The sequence below is a fragment of the Erinaceus europaeus genome, chromosome 10 (assembly GCF_950295315.1).
Source record: "Erinaceus europaeus chromosome 10, mEriEur2.1, whole genome shotgun sequence".
NCBI classification, from domain to species: Eukaryota; Metazoa; Chordata; class Mammalia; order Eulipotyphla; family Erinaceidae; genus Erinaceus; species Erinaceus europaeus.
In genome coordinates this window covers 100,445,000-100,469,557 of record NC_080171.1, presented here as the reverse complement: position 1 = coordinate 100,469,557, position 24,558 = coordinate 100,445,000, and the positions used below count along the sequence as shown (strand labels likewise).

Genomic DNA, 24,558 nt, shown 5'->3' with positions numbered 1-24,558 from the left:
GTGAGAGACACCACACCCCTCTCCCTGACCCTTCCATCCTGTGGCTGTGCCAAGGGTGTGGCTGCTGTGGCCAAGCGCAGGAGGTCTGGGGGAGAGGCAGCCTGAGACCAGGGGCTTCAAAACATTGGTTGGGGAGTAGGTGCAGTGACTCCTGCTACCCTGTGAAGCTTAAGGAGGGACTCACACTCCTCACAGCACTCCAAGTTGGAGCAGAGATTGGGGGTTGAGTCACTGCCACCAGAATTCCTCCCCTGAGGTGGTCCCAAGTGCTCCCTCCCAGGGTGGGGCTGTAGGGTGGACAAGGAGGTGGGGAGGGCAGGAGCGATTTGCCAAAGAGCATGACCAGTTCTCCCACTGCCTGCCTGTCACATGCTCTCATTTTCCACGTGGTACTTCAGCCCCCTTGAGCAATTCTGTTTCCTTTGAGCATCTTTTTTCCATTCTGGCAGCCTCTGAGCATTTCCAAGACTTGTAGCCAGTTTTTCAAAATGGAACTTTTCTCTCTCAGACTTTGGCTGAGTGTGGAAGTCAGCCAGGAGCACACCAGTTAGTGCACATGTCCAAAGCTAGCCCAGGTTCAAAACTCTCCTTAGAGAAGTGACTGAACCTTTCTCAGGTCTCAGTCACCAAAACCTCCATTTCCCCATATGAAACAGGGTGGTGATGGTGCCTTCCCTCTGGGGTGGCTAAGAGAATGAGGAGCACACCCTGTGCTCAAGATTATACTCCAGGTTTCACCCAGATAAGGAATTCTAATCCCAGCAGGATGATTCAAGTTGAATATTTATCAAACCTCTGGCAGGAGGGACTGGCTAAGCTGAGAACATTTACAGAAGAAAAAATATATATAAAGATGGATGGATTTTATCATGTAAAGAAAAAAATAATTGTGGGAAGGTAGAGATATAAAACTTTGGTGGGTAGGTGTGGTGTGGAACTATACATTGTATGTAACCTTAAAATCTTGTAAGCTGGGAGTCGGGCGGTGGCGCAGTGGGTTAAGCGCACGTGGCGCAAAGCGCAGGGACCGGCGTAAGGATCCTGGTTCGAGCCCCCGGCTCCCCACCTGCAGGGGAGTCGCTTCACGGGTGGTGAAGCAGGTCTGCAGGTGTCTATCTTTTTCTTCCTCTCTCTGTCTTCCCCTCCTCTCTCCATTTCTCTCTGTCTTATCCAATGACATCAATAACAACAACAACAATAACTACAACAACAATAAAAAGACAACAAGGGCAACAAAAGGGAAAATAAATAAATAATTTTTTAAAAAAATCTTGGAAGCTACTATTAATCAAAAGATGTTTGTGCCTGAGTCTGAGGTCCCAGGTTCTATTCCCACCACCACCATAAGCCTGAGCTGAGCAGTGCTCTGGTATCTCTCTCTCTTTAGCTTTCTCTCTGTAACTCTCTCTTATTAAAAATAAAATAAAGTGGGGGAAATAAAAGAAACAATGAAGGGAAAATAGATTTTTTTAAATTTAAGATTAAAAGAAAGAGAGGGGAGTTGCTTCACAAGTGGTGAAGCAGGTCTGCAGGTGTCTTTCTCTCCCCCTTTCTGTCTTCCCCTCCTCTTTCCATTTCTCTCTGTCCTATCCAACAACAATGACATCAATAACAACAATAATAACTACAACAATAAAAAGAACAAGGGCAACAAAAGGGAATAAATAAATAAATATTTTTTTAAAAGAGAGAAAGAAAATTTAAGATGACTGAACTTTGTAAAGTGGACGAATGGTTAACAGGTAAATATGACATTAGAATTTCATTGTTCGTAAATATATATCCCTCAAAAATACTATGAATTATCTTCTGTTACCTGGTCTTTTAGAACAACATATCATGGGGCTGGGAGACAGCATAACAGTTCTGCAAAAAGACTTTCATGCCTAAGGCTCTGAGGTCTCAGGCTCAATCACCACAAGCCAGAGCTAAGCAGGGCTCTGGTATTTCTGCATATTTCTCTCTGTATCTTTCTCATTAAAATGAACTATTTAAAAATTGTAGTGCAGTGGGTTAAGTGCACATGGCGCAAAGCACAAGGACCGGCGTAAGGATCCCGGTTCGATCCCCCGGCTCCCCACCTGCAGGGTGGCGATTCACAGGCGGTGAAACAGTTCTGTAGGTGTCTATCTTTCTCTCCCCCTCTCTGTCTTTCCCTCCTCTCTCCATTTCTCTCAGTCCTATCCAACAACGATGACATCAATAATAACAATAATAACTACAACAATAAAACAAGGGCAACAAAAGGGAATGAATAAATAAATATTTTTTAAAATGTTTAAATGGCACATATGAATATAAATAGCTATGCCTTTGTGCTTTTAACAGTTTTCACTGCTTGCATTATATGTCCTATTTGGATAGATATCTGGACTGTTTCCAAAATTTAACCATTTACAATAATTATTGCTTTCCTGTAAGAATGCAATTGAGCAAAGCATTGCACAATTTAAAATGGTTTTTATCTAGTAATCAGCTGTCTAGGAATCTGTCCTGTGGAAATAATGCTAGAAAAAGAAATATAAGAGCCAGGCAGTGGCACATCTGCTTAAGTGCACATATCACCATGCCCAAGGACCTGGGTTTAAGACTCTGGTCCCCATGTGCAGGGGGGAAGCTTCATGAGGGGTGGAGCAGGGCTGCAGGTGTCACTCTTGTCACTCTCCCTCTCTATCTCCCCCTCATCTCAATTTCTCTCTGTCCTGTTTAAAGAGAATTAAAAAAGAGAAAAATATGGGAGTCCGGCTGTAGCGCAGCGGGTTAAGCACAGGTGGCGCTAAGCACAAAGACCCGCATAAGGATCCTGGTTCGAGGCCCGGCTCCCCACCTGCAGGGGGGTCGCTTCACAAGCGGTGAAGCAGGTGAAGCAGGTGAAGCAGGTGAAGCAGGTGAAGCGGTGAAGCAGGTGTCTATCTTTCTCTCCCTCTCTCTGTCTTCTCCCTCCCCTCTCCATTTCTCTCTGTCCTACCCAACAATGATAACAATAATAACTACAACAATAAAACAGCAAGGACAACAAAAGGGAATAAATAAATAAAATAAAATTTTTTAAAAAAGAGAAAAATATAAAATTCATACCCCAGGAGATGGCACAGTGGCTACCATGCTAGACTTACAAGTATGATATCCTGGGTTCAAGCCTCAGCATCACATGCCAAAAATGACACTCTGGCACATATATATTAAACCTTAAATATCAGACTTACATGTCTGAGGTTCCCAGTTGGATCCCTAAAACCATATGCACCAGAATGGTGATCTGGCTTCTTTTTTCTATTCCACGTGAGTCTCTCTCTTTCATATATATGGAATTCTCTATACAGTGGCCAGAGAAGTGAGACAGTGGAAAAACACTAGACTCTCAGGCATGAGAATTCAATCTTCAGCATTATATATGCCAGACTGATGCTCTGGTTCCACCTCCACCTCCATTTGTAAAGAAATACATCTTAAAAAAAAAAAAAAGGAATGCACAGAAATTTCAGTGGTGGCTCTCTGGCATTTTCCAGTTTTTTCTCTAATTGTAAGCATATTGCCTTTACAATTGAAAAAGAGTTTCAAAGAAACTAAAGCTATGTCTTGCCTTCTACAAGGAGATTTGAAGCAGCTTAAAATAAACTCTGTAGTTTAAAAAGTTTAACAAAATATCATGCTGCTTAGCATGAATGGTGCAGTGGAACCTGGATTTAGATGCCATGACAAAGACTGTGTAGTGGAGAGTCCAGCCCACGTCTTATTCCGACTGGGACAAACAACGCAGATGCTAATTTCCTTAATCCACCCCCGTTAGACAGGGCTGTGAGAGAGGAGCACATAACCAATTGTGTGTGAGTCATGCACACGACGATACTTCTTTGAAACGTGGAGTTGAGGCAGATATGTAGCTCCCCCAGTCTATTCAATAACGGAGATTTTTCAGGTGAGACTGTGCTCTCTCCCAGATTCATGTGAATTCTGGAAATGCTTCCCCTAGGCAATTGATTTGCATGTAGCCACTGAGAGGAATGACTTCCGACAATCTGGCTAAAAATTCTCAAAATGTCTCAAAGTCGACAAACAGGAAAAAGGCATCTAAAAGATCACAGATGACTCAAGGGAGACTGCCCCTATCTGACATGTGCAGAACACTATCATGTGAACAACACAGTATGCTTTTAGGAAAATTGGTTTTGAGAGGACTGGGATAGATCCCCCTCACCCCAGAAGGCCCTAATCACAGATGCCATCCTTGTGTCTCCCTAAATCTGATTCTGCTTCACTCTACTTCTTCTGAGACTCGGTTTTATCATCTATCAAATGGAGATAATATTGCCTGCTTCTTTGGGTTGTTGAGAGGATTAAACCAGATAAAAAGACCAGGTGCTTAGCTCAGGGCTTGGCACCCAGTAGGTCTTCAATAAACAACGACCCTTTCCTTGTCATCATTGTCACTGCCATTCTTAACTGGTGGAAAGGAGCCACTGAAGACCCCTGGATTGGAGCCAGGTCTTCTGGCAGAGTTGGGGGCTTAAGGCATCATGAGTGCAAACTTTTAAGGCCCAGGGTTTTAGGCTGGCATGAAACCTAAGGGGCAGTAGTCTCCGGCCACTGTGAGCCTCTGGGTGGCTGAGAGGTTGCCAGGCCTGCTCAGCAGATGGTTCTGCCTGCGGGAGGCTGTGGCCATGAGGAAGGGCTGGCCAAGGCCTGCCCGGGCGGCTGGCATACCTTTTCGCTACACTTTCTGATGGTGGTCGTGAGCTCACTGACTACCATATCCACACACTTGATACTGGGCTCTTTGAGCTTCTGCACCTGCTTTTTCACTGTGGCTTCAAAAGCGAGGTCAGGTGTGAAGAGGCCCGTCCTGCACCCGGGAAGGAGGAGAGAGGACAGAAGAGAGGCAGCCAAGGGCAGGGCAGGTAGGTGGGTGGGGAACAAGAGGCAGGGGAGGAGGAGGTGGAGGAGAAGTAAAAGCCAAGCGGGGGTCAGGGGTGGAAGGATGGCACAGACATGAGGGTAGAGAGAAAGACACCAACACAGAGAAAGAGAAAGAACAGAAGACAATGTGAGCTTGGGCCCCGGCCCTCCTTGCTGCCACCCGGTGCTGCCAAACATCCCCAGAGCTCTGGGTATGGGTGGGTATGGACTGAGCCTCCACTCCATACCAGCACGCTTACTGAGTTCAGAGCTCTCCCCAGGGCCTGCCCTACCCCGACTCCTCAGCTACACTGAGCCTGCTGTCCTTCTCTCTTTTCCTAATGCCACCTTGATCACAGCCTTTGGGTCCTCTTAAACGGCAGAACCAGATTGGGATCACACCCACCCATTCTGTGCAAATCTCGGTCCCAACACCTCTGACATTCACTTTATCCTGATTCCTAAACTCAGGATCCTTCCCTACCTCCCCTACCAGGGTTGCTGCATCCATTGGCCCAGGCTGTGCACTACACAACTCCAGGGGGCCCCATTTGCACAGAGGATGGTGCAGATGATGCCTCCTGGAGTCGCAGTGTAGCTCTCTGACCACTCTCCAGCTCCTTGCTATTTCTGTCCTTTCCTTTCTCCTCACGGGGCATCTGTTGCCCCTTTCAAAAGGGGTCTGGAGGAATTCAGCTGGGAAAGACAGAAAGAAAGAGAAGAGGAAAGACAGAGTGGAGATAGTGATAGAGAGGAGCTAAGGAAGAGGGGGGAGAGGAAAGGAAGGACCAGGGGAATGGAATCAAACGAGCACTGGACTTGGAGTCCAAAGACTTGGCTTCAAGTAACAGCTCTGCCACCTGCTGGCTAATCCAGCCAGATCCAGCCAGTTCCTTAATCTCCTGAGCCTCAGTTTTCCTGTTTTGAAGTGGTGTCATCTCCCTCCCCTCTGGCCTGCCCTTCCCTCCCTAGGAGGTCCTATGAGGCTCAGCTGACACAGCAGTTGGAAAAGGCCTCTGTCCCTGAAGGCAGGATGTGAATGGAAGGGAAGGGGAAGGCCCTGTGTGAAGGTGCTGAGTGAGGATGGGTGAGACAGGGGTGGATAAAGGCGCGTGGGGAGTTGGGGTACCTGTCAGACCTGGGTCCTCTGCACTCCTCTGGCCCTCCAGAATAGCTTCCCAAAAGGCCCCTGTCTCACTTGTCTCCATAGCCAAGGTTTCCCTGGGAGCCCTCTCAGATGACCCTACATCGAAGGGAGGTTATGGGTCCCCTCCCTGAAGCACTCTTGGTGGGTTGATTCTGTAGTGAACAGTCACCATCACACGTGTCTAGTCCCTTGGGCCCTACGGGATCTGGGTGAGGCCCCCTCTGAGAGTCCCCATCCCTGGTCTGTGGCAGCCTGCCTTTCCCACCCCGCTGAGGTCTGTACATGCTACCGAGGAGGCAGTGGGGGGCGCAGGGAGGGAGCCTGGCAGCAGTGGCAGCCTGGCAGCAGTGCAGGACAGGGGCAGAGGCGGGGGGGCCGGGCCAGTCCGCCGGGTTACCTTCTTGGTGCACTGTCTAACGGTGCTGATTAGTTCTGAGATAACCATGTCCACACACTTGAGACACGGTTCTCGGATCTTCTTCACCTGCTTTTTCACAATGGTCTCAAAGGCCATGTCTGGGGTAAAGAGCCCCGTTCTGAACGCCAGGAGCAGGAGAAGGGCACAGTGTCACAGACCAGCTCCTGCCAGGGATGCCAGGCCAGGGCCCTGGCCAGACCCCCACCCCTCCAAGCTTTGCCCCGAGGGCCCATCCACTAAACCTTTCTGGGCTTTGGTGTCCTCATCTGCACATGGGTGGGAGGGGCTCTAAGGAAGGACTTTCCCTTGACACTCTTCGGGGGGACAGACAAGTTCTGCCTATAATTACTGTATAGATGACCTGTTTCTTCTATAGGTTTTGTTCATACAGAACATTCTAGAACAGAGCATTTTATTCTAAGAGTAGAAGAGGGATTTTTTTTCCTGTCTCTTTCTCTTGTTCGGGTTGATGCAGTTCTTTGTAAATTCCAAGTGAAATCTTGGAGTTGAACCTGCACAAAAGCAGAGGCATTTTGGTCTTCTTCACTGTGTGGCACATAGCAGGTGCTTTCATTTTCCTTGTGGGATGAGCACAGACCTGGGTTTCTAAGGAGCAGTCTCTTTCCCAATTTGCTCTTCCTGTTCTAAAGGCTTGGAGCAAGGCCAGAAGAAGGGGAGTGGCTCAGGGGACCCGGAAGGGGCTGGAAGATTGAGAGGCCCTAGCCATCATAGAAGGACAGAGATCACTAGCTATTAAGATGCTCTGCCCCAGGTCTAACCAGTGGTTTGGGCACCTTTGCACAGCTACCTGGGTAGGACTCGGGGGAGTCTATCTCACCCCAATATGGGCAGGACACCCATACTCAGAGGGCTCTTCCTTGGCCACCTTGACAGGAACAGTGAAGGAGGGCAACAGGTAGCAGGGAGGAAGGAGAGGTGGTCCAGGTCTCCCATCTACCCCCCTCTCTCTCCCCCCCACCCCCTCCCCTGCCTCTGGAGCCTGTGGAGCTGATTGCCAGAAAGTCACGGTTGAGGGGATTGGGGACCAGGGCTCTTGATTTTCCCCAAGGATTGTTCCTTTCATCACTCCTTGTGCCTCTACCCTAGACCTCGGCCTTCCAGGGTTCCGATCCCCTCCCTGGTCACAATACATGCCTAATGCCATGGATATTCTTGATGGCATAGCTGATCTCTCTTCGGAGCTCCTTCTCATCAAACTCCATCTGTATAGGAGAGCAAGAGATGGCTGGTGAGGGCCTATCCGAGCTCTCCCAGAAGTTCCCCCATGCTCACAGGGCTGGGTCCAGGGCCTCAAGTGGAGGTCAGTGGGATGGGGGAGTGGCTGGGTGGGGATGGCCCCATGCCCTTCTGCCCCTGGAGCATCTGTCTTACCTTGACCAGCTCAAAGGGGAAGCGCTCGTGGAAGATCCGGTTGATGCGGGCTCCCCCTGACAATTCATAGGTGTCAATCTGATCCCCTGAGCCCTCAATGCGCTTCTCAAAATCCACAGCAAACTGCTGGACCATCCTGAGGAGAGAGAGGGACGACCTGAGAGGGCAGTAGCAGCCCCAGGAGAGCACAGAGAAGTGGGTACAGAGCAGATCAAGGGTGGGGGGCTGGGCCCTGGTGGGGAGCTCACTGCAGCAGGGCCTTGGTCTTGCGTGCTGGGTCATCAGGGCGGAAGTTCTTGTACTCATCCACTTCCTTCTCGATGGACAGCAGCTGGCTCTGTAGCTTATTCCGCAGCCCTGGTAGTGTGTCCCGGATGTGGTTGGTCAGTTGCTGGGAGTGAGGGGGAGACGGGGGTTTAGATGACACTCATCAGCTGTGAGGTCCTTCAGGTCAGGCAGGGAGGAGGGTGTCATGGGACCCCTGTGGACATGCTGAAGTGAGGCTACAGAGACAGCTATGGGGGCCCTGGCAACTGTATGCCCAGCAAAATGACAGCTGCTCAGGGAAGGTCCTGGCACACAGTAGGTGTTCACTGAGGTACATGAACTGAATTCATGAATGAATAATTCAATCCCCACCTTTTTAATGAAGTACTGTGGGTTGAACCTAGGGCCTTGTACACAGACCATACCACAACTGAGTGGCCTCTCCAGCCTAACTGCTCATTATTTCTTTGAGAGATAGGGGAGGGGGTTGAGAGATAGCACAACACCACTCCACCATCCTTGAAACTCCCCCACAGTATCCTATATGGTGCCAGGGCTCAGACCCAGGTCCTCACAGACAGCGTATGCCCTCTCTCAGGTAAACTATCTCCTCAATCTTTACAAAAGACCTATGCAGAGTCAGGGAATAAATCTAGGGTCTTGTTACCTCTTCAGTGCAGTGGGTACTAGGCCTGAACTGGGTAACACACATGGCAAAGCAGCACACTATCCAAGTGAGCTATTTCACCCACCCTATCCTATACTTTCATGAGCCAGGAGAGGGAGTAGGAAAGACATCAAAGCACTGCTCCACCAGCCATGAGTTCCAGCCATTTCTGTCCATGGTATTCTCATATGGTACTAGAGGTCGAATCCAGGATCTCACGCACGGAGAGCATGTGAGCTACCCATTAAGCCATCTCCCCTGACTGTAACTGCTCACTTCAAACACTGTGAAGATCAGACAAAATGAATCTGGAACAGGGATGGCTAGAGAGTCATCCTCTAGTGCCCTCTGTATGTCAGATCTCCCTTAAGGAGGCCTGTGAGGCTCACTCTCAATAGAGCCTCACACAGCAGCTCCCTGAAGCTGCACAGTGACCCTGTGGAATAAGGTCACCTCAACAGTCTCACCACTTTCCAGTGCAGAAATAGAAACTCAGAGCTGGAGGTGGTGTCTCCACAGGTGAGTAGCATATGTGACCCTGGATCCAGGTCTGTAGCCTTCAGGTAGCCCGATTCTATTCCTCAGTCACACTACTTTCCTGCTGGCTACCTCCCATTGTGTTCTCTCTCTCTCACACACATAGTTCTAAAAGCCCCATTACAGATGGGTTAATATTGGTGGTGGGGGGTGCTGAAATCATCCTTTTGTTTTGCCTCCTGGGTTATTGCTGGGGTTCATGGTGGCACTACTAATCTATTGCTCTTGGTGACCATTTATTCCAGTTATTGAATAGGACAGAGAGAAACTGAGAGAGGATGGGGAGACAGAGAGGGAGACAGAAAGACAGACACCTGCAGACCTGCTTCACTGCTTGTGAAGCGACTCCACCGCAGGTGGGGAGGCGGGGGCTCATACTAGGATCCCTGCGCTTCCTACTATGTGTGCTTAACCCAGTTTGCTACGGCCTGCCCCCTCCCCAACCCCATCATCCCTCTCTATTTCTAGATCATCTTTTCCCCATCTCAGACAGAACTTACCTTCAGTCAAGTACTGGAGTCAAGTATGCTCCAGTCCTGACCCCAAATTCAGCCCTCCACACAAGGTCTTGAACTCCTCTCCATCCTCAGGGGCTGCAGGCTCCTCTTCCAGGCCCCAAATAGGTCTCAACCAGCAGAGCTCTGTGGCTAGATCGCTGTGGGGCTGTGGCTGAGTTTCTTTGCTTTTTCTGTGTCTCTCTTTATTCACTCGCAGAGGGTAACCTCTGCTGGTTACCCTCAGAAGACACTCTTAAGCGACTGTGTTCTCATGCTGCTCTCCCCAGCCCTCATTCTGGCGGGAACCCCATACCTGGTTGAGGACTTTCTGCAGGTAGGGCGTGCCCATGCGGTCAGCTAAGTGGCGGTAGGATGGATGCGAGAGGAAGAACTTGCGTTCGGCGGCCAAAGCAGCTGTGATGTCCTTTTTACCATCGATGTCTTTCTGGCTCCTGTTCACCACCCCAATGTATCCTGAGGACAGGAGCAGAGTCAGGGCAAGCCCAGCCTTGTGGGGGGCAGGGGAGGGCTGGTGGAATGGGTCAGAGAGTGCCTGCCTACCTCTGCGCAGGGGGAGCAGCTTATTCTCCAGCACATCGCGGGCATCTGTGCCCTCATCCATCAGGTCCAGCTTGGTGATGACCCCTATGGTGCGCTGACCTGTGTGCCGCAGAAGGGCTGTGTCTAGGAGCACGCCGGGGAGTCCAAGCACTCCCACGACACCCACACTGCTCTACCCAGCTCCCTGTCTACTCTGCCCATGCTCTCCACATGCCTCAGTTCTATACCCTACTCATTCTCCATTGTGCCAAAATAATTTTATAAGATTTATTTTTACACCCTGGAGGTGGTGCTGTGGGTAAGGTGTAAGGTGTTAGACTCTCAAGCATAAGACCCTGAGTTCAGTCTTTGGCATTGCATATGTCAGTGAAGATCTATCTGGTTCTCTCTCTCTCATATAGTCTTGTAACCCACTATAAGCATAAATAAATAAATAAATAAATAAATAAACAAGAGAGTGAGAGAATAAGAGACTCCTGCAGCACTGCTTCACCATTCATAAAGTTCCTACGCCTGCAGGTGGAGACTGGGGACTTGAACCCAGATCCTTACACATGGCAACTTGTGTGCTTAGTCAGGTGTGTCACTACTTTGCCCTTTTTATTTAAAAAAATTAATACAGTTTTTAAAACAGGTCTTTTTTCAAAGACTTATGTTTAGAAAGACAGAGAGAGAACCAGAATATCACTTGAACACATGCAGTGCTGAGGAATTAATTCAGGACCTTATCTTTAGAGTCCTGAATTTGCCTATAGCTACCTATAGGCAATAAACATATATATATATATATTTTTTTTTACCAGAGCAACCCTCAGCTCTGGCTTATAGTAGCATCAGGGATTGAATCAAAGGGCTCTGAGCCTCAGGCATGAAAATCTATAGCATAATCGCAGTGCTGACTCCCTGTCCCCCCAAATGATTTTTCAAACCATAAATCTGAACATATCACTCTTTGCTTAGGACCCCCCCCCAGCCCCCGTACTCCCCAATGGTTCCTGCCACACTGAAACTTGACTTCTAGATCCCTGCACATCCCCCAAGATGAGTACCTACCCTGGGGGTCCACCTCCTTGGCGATCTTGAGGGCATCAGAGTTGGCCAGGTCAGAGTTGGCCGGGGACACAGCCAGGATGAGGCAATTCTCCTTGGTGACAAACTGCATCAGCATGTCCCGGATCTGGAACTCAATGTCGGCAGGCTGGTCCCCCACCGGGACCTTGGTCATCCCGGGCAGGTCCACGAGTGTCAGGTTCAGCACTAGGTGGGGCAGCAAAATGCTGGGGCTCAGGGGAGGGCCGAGTGGATGAAGGAACTGGGGAGGGGGAGTGGGTTTGGAGCAGGTGTGTGAGGTGGGCGTGGTTAGGGAGGCGTGTTTCACTAAGGGGCGTGTCCCGAAGCGGGCGTGGTCTCCAGTAAGTTGGGCTGGGCTCTGAATAAGGTTTGCAGAGGATCCATCCTGGAGTCTCGGAGCTTAAAGAGGTTACCAGCAAAGCGTGAAGACCAATATAGAGGCTCCAAGTGTCAAGGCAAAACCCGGCAGCCTGGAAGGCTGGGGTGGGCTCAGTTTGCTCACCGTGCGGCGAGTAGACGCGGAGGTTGATGGGCACCGGCGAAATGCCCTTGTTGGTGCCGGTCACCCGGTCGGTCTCAGCCTCAATCTCCAAGCGCACCTCTTCAAAGTCGGTGAATTTCTTCCCCTTGCAGTGTAGGAACTCGGCATATTCTGTCCCCAAGAGCAGGAGGAGTGTTGGGTATATGCATCACGGTCCAGATCCCACTTGGGTTCCCTCTCCCATCGGAAATAGACATACAATCCTCACCTCTCCTTCCTCCCCCCCACCACAGTACTGTGTCTTCATTGTGCATTTTCTTTCTTTTTTAAAAATATTTTATTTATTTTCCTTTTTGTTGCCCTTTTTATCGTTGTTGTAGTAATTATTGTTGTTGATGTCGTTGTTGCCGGATAGGACAGAAAGAAATGGAGAGAGGAGGGGAAGGCAGAGGGGGAGAGAAAGATAGATCCCCACCCCCACCCCCCGCTGCAGGTGGAGACCCTGGAGGCTAGAACCAGGATCCTTGCACTTTGCGCCATGTGCGCTTAACTCACTGCTGCGCTACCGCCAGAGCCCCCATTGTGCATTTTCATGCCCCGTTTCCAGATGGGAATCGACGGCCAAAGTCACACAACCAAGTCCAGCGGCTGTACTGGCCTTCTTGGGGATACGTTTGGAAGAGGTTTTGTTAGTGGATCAGGGCACAAACCTGTAGTAGCATTGACCAGCTGCAGGACCAGGGGACGTCGGGTGACAATGCCAGATCCTCGGGGCAGGAAGTCCCTGCAGTGAGTTGAGGGAAAGAAAGAGGAATGTTCAAGGTCTGAGGAGACACCCTCTGTCCTTGGGGCAGTTATCCTACCACAAGGAGTTCCAAAACTCTCCACAGTAGCTCAAGAGCTTCAGCTCACTTAGGGGGATGGCATGGCCCCGAGTCCCCTGGGTCACAGATTTCATGCATCTGGGCTGCCAAGGAACAAGGAGCAGATCTCTGCTGTGCTCTCTCTTGGTTCTGAATGGAAAGTCCTGCCCCAATCCAGTCACTGCAGTTCAGCCCAGGAGAAACTGATGCACAAGTTCTGCACCCCCACCCCTAACCGAAATGCCCAAGTGTCCTACTGTCAGAGTATCAAGGAAACAAAACTGCACTTCCTCCCTCCCTTCTGTTGTGGGTAAGGACAGCAGTTCACTTCCTCTTCCCTGGGCCCATCTGTCTGAGGATGAGGATGAGATTGAGGGGGTTGTGGGAGGAAGAAACAAGTGAATAAAAAAGAAACCACTCAGGCTTTCTAAGTGTCCATCGCATGTCAGACTTTTGGCAGACCACGTAACACACATAATAGCCTGATGCAGTGGATGCTGTGATTCTCCCTATTTTACAGATGAAGTTGCTGAGGCTCAGATGTTACTACCCAGATGGGCAGACACTTGGCCCAGAATTGTTGGGCTCTGCTGTGAAAGCCCCCTGCCTTTTAAGAAATCCAGTTTTTGAATGACTGAATAAAGGGGTCTCGAAGTCATTCTCTGCACCCCACCCTTGTTCTGACTGTTTATCCCTTAGACATCTGCTCCAGACAATGTCAATCTCAGCAGTTCCTCAGGATAACTCTTTTGGGTGCTAATTTGCTTTGCCCAGTCAGCTCTTCTCCCCACCCTAGGCCACACCCTGGGCTGGCATTAGCCACCCTGGGCTGGCATTAGCACAAGGGTGAAGGTCTCCTCAGGGATCAGGCTGTTGGAATAAGTGGTCATGGTGTCCCAGGACCCAAGAAAAGGGGGTCCAGACTGGAGCTTGAAGGAATAGAGATTTGACTGGTTTCTTTAGTCATAGAAAGATACAGAGGCCCAAAAGACAAGATCTATTCAAGCTCTTACTGAATAAGGGCAGGGCCAAAGCTAGATGCCAGGTCTGCCCCCAACCCAGAGCTGAATTTGGATTCACAAAACCTCCTGTAACTCTGGGATAGAAGGCTCTGGGGACAACAGAAAAGGCTAGGGTCCTGCATTCAAGGCTTTCTCTTAGGATCCTGGGAAGGCCATTTTATTTTATTGTCTCCAGGGTTATCGCTAGGGCTTGGTGCCTGCAATATGAATCCACTACTCCTGTGGCCATTTTTTCCATTTTTTTTTTTTTGATAGGACAGAGAGAAATTGAGAGGGGAGGGGAAGATAGAGAGGGAGAGAGAAAGATAGACATCTTGGGGAGTCGGGAGGTAATGCAGTGGGTTAAGTGCACATGGCACAAAGTGCAAGGACCAGTATAAGGATCCTGGTTCAAGCCCCCAGCTCCCCACCTGCAGGGGAGTCGCTTCACAGGCAGTGAAGCAGGTCTGCAGGTGTCTATCTTTCTCTCCCCCTCTCTGTCTTCCCCTCCTCTCTCCATTTCTCTCTGTCCTATCCAACAACAATGACATCAATAACAACAATAAGTACAACAATAAAACAACAAGGGCAACAATAGGGAATATTTAAAAACTTAAAAAAAAGAAAGATAGACACTTGCAGATCTGTTTCACTGCTTATGAAGCAACACCCCTGCAAGTGGGGACCTGGGGGCTCAAACCAGGATCCTTGCTTGGGTCTTTATACTTCATACTATGTGAGCTTAACCAGGTGTGCCACCACCTGGCCCCTGAAAAGGCCTCTTTTTTTTTTTAGTTTTATTATTATTATTATTACTATTACTATTTTAATAATTATTTATTTATTTTTGTTGCCATTGTTGTTGGATATGACAGAGAGAAATGGAGAGAGGAGGGGAAGACAGAGAGGAGGAGAGAAAGACAGACACCTGCAGACCTGCTTCACTGCTTGTGAAGTGACTCCCCTGCAGGTGTGGAGTCGGGGGCTTGAACCGGGATCCTTCAAAAAGGCCTCTTCTAATCCCTGTCCCCACCCTGCCCCACCCACAGAGAGAACAGCAACTAATGCAGAAGACAAGAAGAAAAATGATAACAAATACTGCATTTCGTTTCTAGATGTCAGGCAAAGGCTATTCACACACACACACACACACACACACACACACACGATGTGAGAAGGGAGTGATAATGAGAGAAGGGAGTGGTCAGAGCATCACGGCAGTATGTCTGGTGCAGGAGTTGGAACTCGACTTCATGCATGTAAGTCCTACACTCTATCACTGAGTCACCTCCACAAATACTCAGTGCATGTGTGTGTGTGTGTGTGTGAGAGAGAGAGAGAGAGAGAGAGAGAGACAGAGAGAGAGAGACAGAGAGAGAGAGACAGAGAGAGAGAGAGAGAGACCCCAGAGCACTGTTCCTCCATTCATGATGTTCTGTGTTATTTATTCTTGTTTTTATGCAGTGTGGGAGACTGAATCCAGAGCCTTACACATACGAAGCATGCACCTTTCTGCTAAGCCTGGCCCCAAATGCTTTTCATTTTTGCATGACTGAGCTACTGAACACTAGATTTTATGCCCTTTTGCCAACCACTGTCTCCCAGTGTCCAGCACAGGGCTAAGTACAGAAATGAGACAGAGAATGAAAGAGAGAGAGAGGGAGATTGAAAAAAAGCACTGCTCAGCAATGGCTTATGGTGGTGGTGGGGTTTGAACCTGAGACCTCAGGGCCTCAGGCACAAGTATGATGTGCTAGTGATGGTGCTATCTCCTTAGTCTGACTTACTCTGAGTTGTTGGAACAGTGCTCTGCAGAGGAAATGATCTTGTTACACATGATGCAGCTGCGGCTGAGAGGTGAAGTGACATGTCCTAGGTCACTCAGTTAAAAATAACAGAGTGAGGGGTCAAGCTGGAGCCAGGGAAAGTCCACATCAAACTCTGCTATCACCACGACCACCACCACCACCACCCCCAACCCCAAAGAGCTAGACTTGGCTTTTTATGTAACTCAATGAAATTTAGTCTAGGATGTGTTCAGGAGCAGCTGCTCTTGCCAGGCCTGGTGCTGGGCCCTGGAGATGGAGATGATGAGTCAGAGGAGCTCGCAGCATGGTGGGGGAGACAATTAAACAGATAATGCAGTGCAGCATCACATATGCTGGAATAGAAGCAGTGTGGGGAGGGAAATGATAATGGGGGCTTCCAGACTCCACCAATCCCATTCTTTATTCACTAACTCCTCTGGAAGGTTTGGGGGATCCCCAGGGCGGTGAGGATAGGACTCGCAGAGGCAGGGGTGGACAGCAGAGCCCAAGGTCCACCCTCTTCCCCGACTAGCTCTGTATCCAGAAATATCATGGCAACTGCTGTTGCCATGGGAACTGCAGGAGGGGTTTGGAAGGATAGGACTCTCCACAGATAGCCACCCCCATGCAGAGACATGGACCTTCCCTGGAGTTCTCCCCAGGGGGAGCTCTTCACTTGGCTGCAGCAGGCCTGAGGGGTGGAGGTCTCTGATGGGTGCAGAGAAGGTGCGGGGGTGTGGGGGGGGAACCAGGGTCCAGCTGGAGTGGGGGGCAGGGTCTGGGCCAGTGCAACACAAGTCACTGCTCCTCTTCCTAGGCTACTCAAAGGACAGCATCTTAGGGAAATGGAGACCAGAGGGCAATGCCATGCATGAGGGCAAAATGCCAAGATGAGGACCTCTCAAAGAGGGTGGGGCTGGTGAGACAGCACCCCATTTCTGTCATGGCTCATGTTCTCAAAGCCAGGCCACCTGCATCTGAAATCCCCAAGCACCTTGTTAAGACACATTCCTCCGATGTGCTTGGCCAGCATCTTGAGGAGCAGAGGCAGAGAGGAGGGAATATGGATTTTAAACAAATCCCCATGTGGGTTTCTTGTCCCATCAAGTTTAATGATCACGGGCTTATGACCTGGGAGGCTCAGCCAGTAGGGTGCAGGACTTGTATGCATGAGCTTAGAGTCCTGTCACCACCTATACTGGAGCAGATAGGTGCTCTGGTGTCTCTTTCTTTCTCTGTCTCCCTCCCTATCTCTCATAAAATAAATATGCTTTGTAAAAATACATTGATTGATTGATGGTGGTGAGCGGGAGAGAGACCCCGAGCATCCCACTGGCAAATTCAGTGCCAGGGATTGAACTCAGGACACCATGCTTGAGAGTCCAACATTTTAATTTTTAAAAAATCCTATCAAGGCAGTTTTCTCAATAAAAGGTGGCCACATAATTCACAAAAATGAAAAAAATCTGAATGCCTAATAAATGTGCAGTTGTTCTAATTAATTGGTAATAAAAATGCAATGAAGCTGAGAAGACAGCATAATGGTTATGCAGTAGGCTTCCTTGCTTGAGGCTCTGAGGTACCAGGTTCAATCTCTGCCATCATTAAAAGCCAGAGCTGAGCAGTATTCCAGATAAAGATAAAATAAAATTAATAATAATAAATAAAGCAGAGGTGGGGGTGCAGTGGATGAAACACTGGACCCTCAAGCATGAGATCCAGAGTTCAATCCCCAGCACCACATGTGCCAGGGCGATGTTCTTCCTCATTCATAACTATATCCTTTATTAATGCAAATAAAAGTAAGAAACATTAGGGCAGGCAAGATAGCTCACTTGGATAGTGTGCTTGCTTTGTCAGGGCAAAGTACCACTCAGGCTCAAGTCCCACCCAAATGCACTGAGGGAAGCTTTTTGTTATGACATCTTTGTCTCTTTCTATTTGAAAAAAATTGGCCTAGAAGGGTGAAGCCCCAATGACAACCCCAAAAATAAATAAGTAAACATTTAAAAAATAAAAAGGATCTGGGCTGGGAAGATAATTCACTCTGCTATAAGCACCACCATGCATACCTAAGGCCCAGAGGCTGAGTTTCAGTCCCCAGTAGCACCTTACACCAGACCTGAGCAGTGCTCTGGCTCTCTGTCAAACAAAATAAATAAATAAATAACTTTTAAAAAGGAACCAGGTATCATATGTATGTATGTGTGCACGCATGGCTGGGGGTGGTGGTTCATGGGAGTCTTTTCACAGAAAGAGCTTTGCGCACACGAGGTACATGGTAGGTGCTCAGCAGCTCAAGTGTGACTCCTGCCCTCACTTCCTTGCTAAGAACTCCCACATTTCAGCCAAGTATCCACCATCCTGCAGAACCCTCCTCACCTTCTCAGCACTCAAGTGGACCTGGGGATTCTGACTATGAAACACTAGATGGACACAGTGGAAATAAGGGAGACCACCTCATGCCCTCATCATTGTCCAGAGGTGGGGGCAAAGGTGCAGAGAGGGAGAAGGAGCTGGGAGGCCGCACAGGGGTGAGAGAAGCCGTTAAAACAGGACCAGCATGCTGCCTAGTTCCCTGCCCCACTGGAGCCCAGCCAGACCATGAGCTGCCGGCACACACTCCATGCCTGACACACAGTAGGTGCCTGGGCAATAATTGAAGGAGCAAGCCTGGTGCAGGCTGAGCAGTTTCATGGTCCTCTCTTTGCAGTGTGTCCCACAAACTCTGTGTAAACAGCCCCCAAACCTCCCCAGTGGGAGCTCGACCCTCCGCTCATCTCCACTCAGCACCAGCACCTCCCACCCAGTGCTGGGTTGGGCTGAGGGACAGAACAGACACCCAGAGAAAAGTGTGCCAGGCCCACCAGCCCCTGTGGCTGTGTGGGAGGAGTACAGGGTGGCATGCCAGCACTGCCCACTCATTTGGGGCAGATGGTGGTTTCCCAAGGAGGCCTTGCCTTGCCTTGCCATCTGCAGAGGCACCTTCATTTATTCATGATTTATTTCGACCAGAACATTGCTCAGACCTGGCAGATGGTAATATGAGCGATTGAACCTGGGAACTTTGGAGCCTTAGACATGAAAGACTGTTTACATAACCATTATGCTAGCTCCCAGGCCCTTGCAGTTCCCCTCTACCCAAAGAGGTTCAAATACACCTCTTAGGACCTCCAAAAGCTACACACTCCCCAGCAGACAGTGACGTCAGTCAGAGTAGTAGGGAGAAAGAAGTGACCCTTATGCTACCCTAGGACCTGAGATGTGGGGTCAGAGCACAGGAGCCTTGATCCCAGGTGCTATTGGATGCCCAAAATTTGTTGTATGCTCTCCCCCTGCCAAGAAAATTGGTTCAGTCCTGCTAGTTTTCATGGGCCCGCTTGTCCCCGCCCCAAGGAACCCCGAGAGAGTTCCAGAGTTCTAGAGTTCGAGAGTGCTTGGCACCGCCGCGGGGGAAAGAGGCAACAGAGTTCTGTTTGGTGATTAGTTTGGGTTAGTTTATGAATCGTTGTTCCTGAATAAAGAAATACAGCTTCCCTGCCCAGCTGTGTGTCTTCGAGTCTCTGTTACCTGCCCGTGAAGCTAGCCCAGCCAGCTGGAGCCTCCGAATTTTAACAACACCCACAATTCAGGAAAGCAGCACGCTTGGTCTGTTGGGTACCCAGTGCTGGTCATTCTTATTTAAGTTTCTTGGTGCCTGGGCTGTGACATCAGATAGGCCCAGTGTTGAATGTCAGAATGGACCCAAGGCCTCTGTATGCACAGTGCTGCCACGGAGCAGTGGTTCCAGCTTATGCTTTCATTATTTTAGAGAAAGAGGAGAAGGAGATACACCACAACACCTTCCACCATGCATAGAGTTCTCTGGGTACCATCCAGGACCTTAAAAACATGGTTAGGCATGTACTCCACTACCAGGTGAACTATCTCCCAGTCTCCAAAACTAATTCCTCCCTGTCCCTGCCTCGCCCCTTGGCTAGGCTTTCAGCTCCTACATGATTCCACCACTCCTTGGGGAATTATTTGTTTGAGTGACAGGGGCCAGGAGGAAGCTAATGGGTTAAGAGCACATGGTACAAAGCATAAGGACCAGAGTCAAGATCCTGGTTTGAGCCCCCACCTCCCCACCTGTAGGGGGAGTGCTTCACAAGTGATGAAGCAGGTCTGCAGGTGTCTGTCTTTCTCTCTCCCACTCTGTCTTCCCCTCCTCTCTCCATTTCTCTCTGTCCTATCCAACAACAAAAACAGAAATAACAATAACAACAACAATAACAAGGGCAACAAAAATGGGGAAAATGGCCTCTAGGAGCAGTGGATTCATAGTGCAGGCACCGAGCCCCAGCAATAACCCTGGAGGGGAAAAAGAAAAAAAAGAGAGAGAGAGAGAGAGAGAGAGGAAGAAAGGACAGACACCACAGCACAGCTCCATCACTTGTGAAGCTTTCCCTTATATGGGGCTCTCTCATGCTTGTCAGAGGCTTGAGCCTGAGTCTCTGCAGGGTAAAGTGTGGGATCTACCAAGTGAGTTATCTTCCAGTTCCCTCCAGGACTGATTTAAAATATTTATTTATTTTGGATAGAGACAGAGAAATTGAGAGGGGAGGTGGGAAGAGAGAGAAAGAGAGAGAGAGAGAACTATAGTACTGCTTTACTAATGCTAGTACTAATGAAGCTTTCCCTCTACAGGTGGGAACTAGGGGCTTGAACCTGAACTTTGTTCGTGGTATGTGCATTCAGTTGTGTGTGCTTGGCCCCTGAGGACTGATTTTTAGGAGCTGTGTTACTATAGACAAATGATGATGCTTCTTTGAGCCCTCTATTTCCACATAAGTAAAATGGGTTCCTGGCTGAACAAATGACAAATAGAATGATTTGTAACGTACTAAGTTGAAGACATAAGCTGGGTTTCCAGAACCATGCCACCAAACGATACAATAGGGAAGGAGCCAAAAGGCAGGTCTCCTGGGGACTGGCTGGTACTGGAAGCCTGGAGCTGGGAGATTCCCAGCCAAATCCAGCCTCTGGAGCACAAGGTGAATGAGGTCTGTGGGCTCCGAGGTGCCCGTTGAAGCAGGGCGTGAAGCGGGTTGAGGGAGTGGGCAGGCCAAGAAATACAGTTGGGAGGCGAGGCTGCTTCAAGGCAACAAGTCCCTCTCTGTTCCCACTGCCCCACATCACACTACCCCTGAATTTCCAGCCCAGGCCTAAACATTCCAGGAAGTCCTGATTTTGGCTTCTTCTGGTGTCCAGGGAGCAAGGACAGGGCTCATCCTGTATCCCAGAGCCTGGCACTGGCCCTGGTACACAGTAGGGCACTTGAGACAACCCTGTTAATCAAACCATCACCTACCCTCATGGCATAGATGTGGAAAGGGAGGTACAAGGCAGAGTCTTGTTCAGGATCTTAGTGCATTTTCATGGCAGGGTAAGCCTGGGCTCCAAGGCTTGGACACCAAGTCAATGCCTAACAACCATTTCCCTATGATCTTTCCTTGCAGCTCTCCTTCCTTTCTTTTTCTAACATGTACTTATTTATAACAGAAATAGTGAGAACCAGAGTGTCACTCTAGCATATGTGATGTGGGAGTTGAACTCAGGATTTTATGTTTGAGAGTTTAAATCTTTATCCACTGTGTCATCTCCTGGGCCACCATCCTCTTTCCACCCCCCTTCCTGCTTCCATGACCCTCTTCCCGCCAATTCTTCCTCTTCCTGTCTTCTTCTCCTTCTTTTCCTTCTTCTTTTTTGCCTCAAGGCTTATCACTGGGGTTTGGTGCCTGCAGCCATTTTTTCCCATTGTTGTTGTGTTGCGGCTGTTGTTGTTGCTGGACAGGACAGAGAGAAATTGAGAGGAGGGGAAGACAGAGAGTGGGAGAGAAAGATAGATATCTGCAGACCTGCTTCACTGCTTGTGAAGTGCCCCCCCTGCAGGTGGGGAGGAGGGGGCTCGAACCGGGATGCTTGAGCTTCGCATTATGTGCACTTAACCCGGTGCACTACTACCTGCCCCCCCCTTTTTTTTTACCAGAGCACTGCTCAGCTCTTTCATATGTGGAGGGTTGAACCTGGAACTTCTTAGCCTCAGACATGTGAGTATCTTTGTATAACCATTATGTTATCTACACCATGCCCACCCCATTCTTACTTCTTTTCAAAAGTTAATGGCTATATATTTTAATTAATAAAAATACATTGCCGCCAGGGTTATTGCCAGGGCTCAGTACTTACACTATGACTCCACCGCTCCTAGAGGCCATTTTTCCCATTTTGTTGCCCTTGTTGCTGTTATTGTTTTCATTGCTATTGTTGTTGTTGGATAGGATAGAGAGAAACTGAGAGAGGAGGGGAAGACAGAGAGTGGGAGAGAAAGATAGATATCTGCAAACCTGCTTCACTGCTTGTGAAGTGCCCCCCCTGCAGGTGGGGAGGAGGGGGCTCGAACCGGGATGCTTGAGCTTCGTACTATGTGCACTTAACCCGGTGCACTACTACCTGCCCCCCCCTTTTTTTTTACCAGAGCACTGCTCAGCTCTTTCATATGTGGAGGGTTGAACCTGGAACTTCTTAGCCTCAGACATGTGAGTATCTTTGTATAACCATTATGTTATCTACACCATGCCCACCCCATTCTTACTTCTTTTCAAAAGTTAATGGCTATATATTTTAATTAATAAAAATACATTGCCGCCAGGGTTATTGCCAGGGCTCAGTACTTACACTATGACTCCACTGCTCCTAGAGGCCATTTTTCCCATTTTGTTGCCCTTGTTGCTGTTATTGTTTTCATTGCTATTGTTGTTGTTGGATAGGATAGAGAGAAACTGAGAGAGGAGGGGAAGACAGAGAGTGGGAGAGAAAGATAGATATCTGCAAACCTGCTTCACTGCTTGTGAAGTGCCCCCCCTGCAGGTGGGGAGGAGGGGGCTCGAACCGGGATGCTTGAGCTTCGTACTATGTGCACTTAACCCGGTGCACTACTACCTGCCCCCCCCTTTTTTTTTACCAGAGCACTGCTCAGCTCTTTCATATGTGGAGGGTTGAACCTGGAACTTCTTAGCCTCAGACATGTGAGTATCTTTGTATAACCATTATGTTATCTACACCATGCCCACCCCATTCTTACTCCTTTTCAAAAGTTAATGGCTATATATTTTAATTAATAAAAATACATTGCCGCCAGGGTTATTGCCAGGGCTCAGTACTTACACTATGACTCCACTGCTCCTAGAGGCCATTTTTCCCATTTTGTTGCCCTTGTTGCTGTTCTTGTTTTCATTGCTATTGTTGTTGTTGGATAGGATAGAGAGAAACTGAGAGAGGAGGGGAAGACAGAGAGGGGAAGAGTAAGATAGATACCTGCAGACCAGCTTCACTGCTTGTGAAGCAACACTCCTGCAGGTGGGGAGCTGGGAGCTTGAACCAGGATCCTTCAGCTGGTCCTTGTGCTTCATGCCATGTGATCTTTTTTTTTTTTTTTTGCCATGTGATCTTAACTCGATGTGCTACCACCTGGCCCCCTGATGGCTATATTTTTTTCTTTCTTTCTTTTTTAAAAAATATTTATTTATTTATTCCCTTTTGTTGCCCTTGTTTTATTGTTGTAGTTATTGTTATTATTGATGTCATTGTTGGATAGGACAAAAAGAAATAGAGAGGAGGGGAAGACAGAGAGGGGGAGAGAAAGATAGACACTTGCAGACCTGCTTCACCGCCTGTGAAGCGACTCCTCTGCAGGTGGGGAGCTGGGGGCTCGAACCAGAATCCTTACTCTGGTCCTTGTGCTTTGCGCCACATGCGCTTAACTGGCGGCGCTATTGCTCGACTCCCTTTCTCTCTTTTTTTATGTATTGTTTTTATTTTGTGCTGCCAAGTCCTCATGTATGACAAATCCCATTGCTCCTGGCTCAATTTGTTTTCACTGTTTTGTTTTCAGGCAGAGAAAAAAGGCAGAGACAGTCACCACAGCACTGCTTCACCATCCATTAAGTGTCCTCCATTGCCATGCTGCTCTGTTATGATGCTGAGGCTCAAACCTGAGACTCAAAACTAAGGCTTGTGCATGGTAAGGTGTATAGACTACCAGATGAGCTATCTCCTGGACTATATAAAATATAAAGGACTTTATATTTTCTTTTTTTTTGTCTCCAGAGTTATTGCTGGGGCTTGGTGCCTGCATTATGAATCCATTGCTCCTGGAGGCTATTTTTTCCCTTTTGTTGCCCTTGTTGTTTATCATTGTTGTTGTTGTTATTGTTGTTGGATAGGACAGAGAGAAACGGAGAGAGGAGGGGAAGACAGAGAGGAGGAGAGAAAGATAGACACCTGCAGACCTGCTTCACCGCTTCTGAGGTGAACCCCCTGCAGATGGGGAGCCAGGGGCTCCAACCAGGATCCCTTACGCCGGTCCCTGAGCTTTGCATCAGGTGCGCTTAACCCGCTGTGCTACCACCCGGCCCCCAGGACTTTATATTTTCAAGATGGAAAATAGTTTATCTTTTGCCCCTTACTTATAAAAATTATTTTGAATTTTTTTCAGCAAATGTTTAGAATATTTTTTTAAAAGTCAGTGCTGGGTGATGGCATATGCAGTAGAGACCACATGTTACCATGTTCAAGGACCCAGGTTCAAGCACCTGGTCCCCACATGGGGGGGGGGGTTCACCAGTGTTAGAATAATACTGCAGGCATCTATCTTTCTACCTCCCCCTTCCCTCTCCCTCTCTATCTCCCTGACTTCTTTCAATTTCTCTGTTTCTATCCAAATAAATAAATAAATAAAATTTTAAAAATATATAAATATAGGGGGTCGGGCGGTAACGCAGCAGTTAAGCACATGTGGCGCGAAGGGCAAGGGCAAGGACCCGCTTAAGGATCCCATTTCGAGCCCCCGGCTCCCTACCTGCAAGGGGGGGGGGTCCCTTCACAAACGGTGAAGCAGGTCTGCAGGTGTCT

General features: G+C 48.8%; 1 protein-coding gene across 23 annotated transcripts in view; it reads right to left on the bottom strand.

The window, feature by feature from the left end:
- Positions 1 to 24,558, bottom strand: part of DNM1 (dynamin 1) — a 74,936-nt gene that overhangs the window by 28,518 nt on the left and 21,860 nt on the right. For 17 of the 23 annotated variants that reach the window (XR_009552105.1, XR_009552100.1, XR_009552102.1 and 14 more), the window contains exons 2-10: positions 12,645 to 12,718; positions 11,956 to 12,105; positions 11,436 to 11,639; positions 10,383 to 10,481; positions 10,135 to 10,295; positions 8,102 to 8,244; positions 7,854 to 7,989; positions 7,617 to 7,684; positions 6,441 to 6,579 (exon numbers count right to left, since the gene is read on the bottom strand). Coding sequence is in view for 16 of the 23 variants with exons in the window: in XM_060200247.1 (XP_060056230.1) it covers positions 6,441 to 6,579; positions 7,617 to 7,684; positions 7,854 to 7,989; positions 8,102 to 8,244; positions 10,135 to 10,295; positions 10,383 to 10,481; positions 11,436 to 11,639; positions 11,956 to 12,105; positions 12,645 to 12,718 (1,174 nt within the window). In the remaining 7 variants the exon portion in view is untranslated. Of the gene's footprint in view, positions 1 to 4,704; positions 4,844 to 6,440; positions 6,580 to 7,616; positions 7,685 to 7,853; positions 7,990 to 8,101; positions 8,245 to 10,134; positions 10,296 to 10,382; positions 10,482 to 11,435; positions 11,640 to 11,955; positions 12,106 to 12,644; positions 12,719 to 24,558 lie in introns of all 23 variants that reach the window. The other 6 variants (XM_060200248.1, XM_060200230.1, XM_060200232.1 and 3 more) reach the window with 1 other exon arrangement.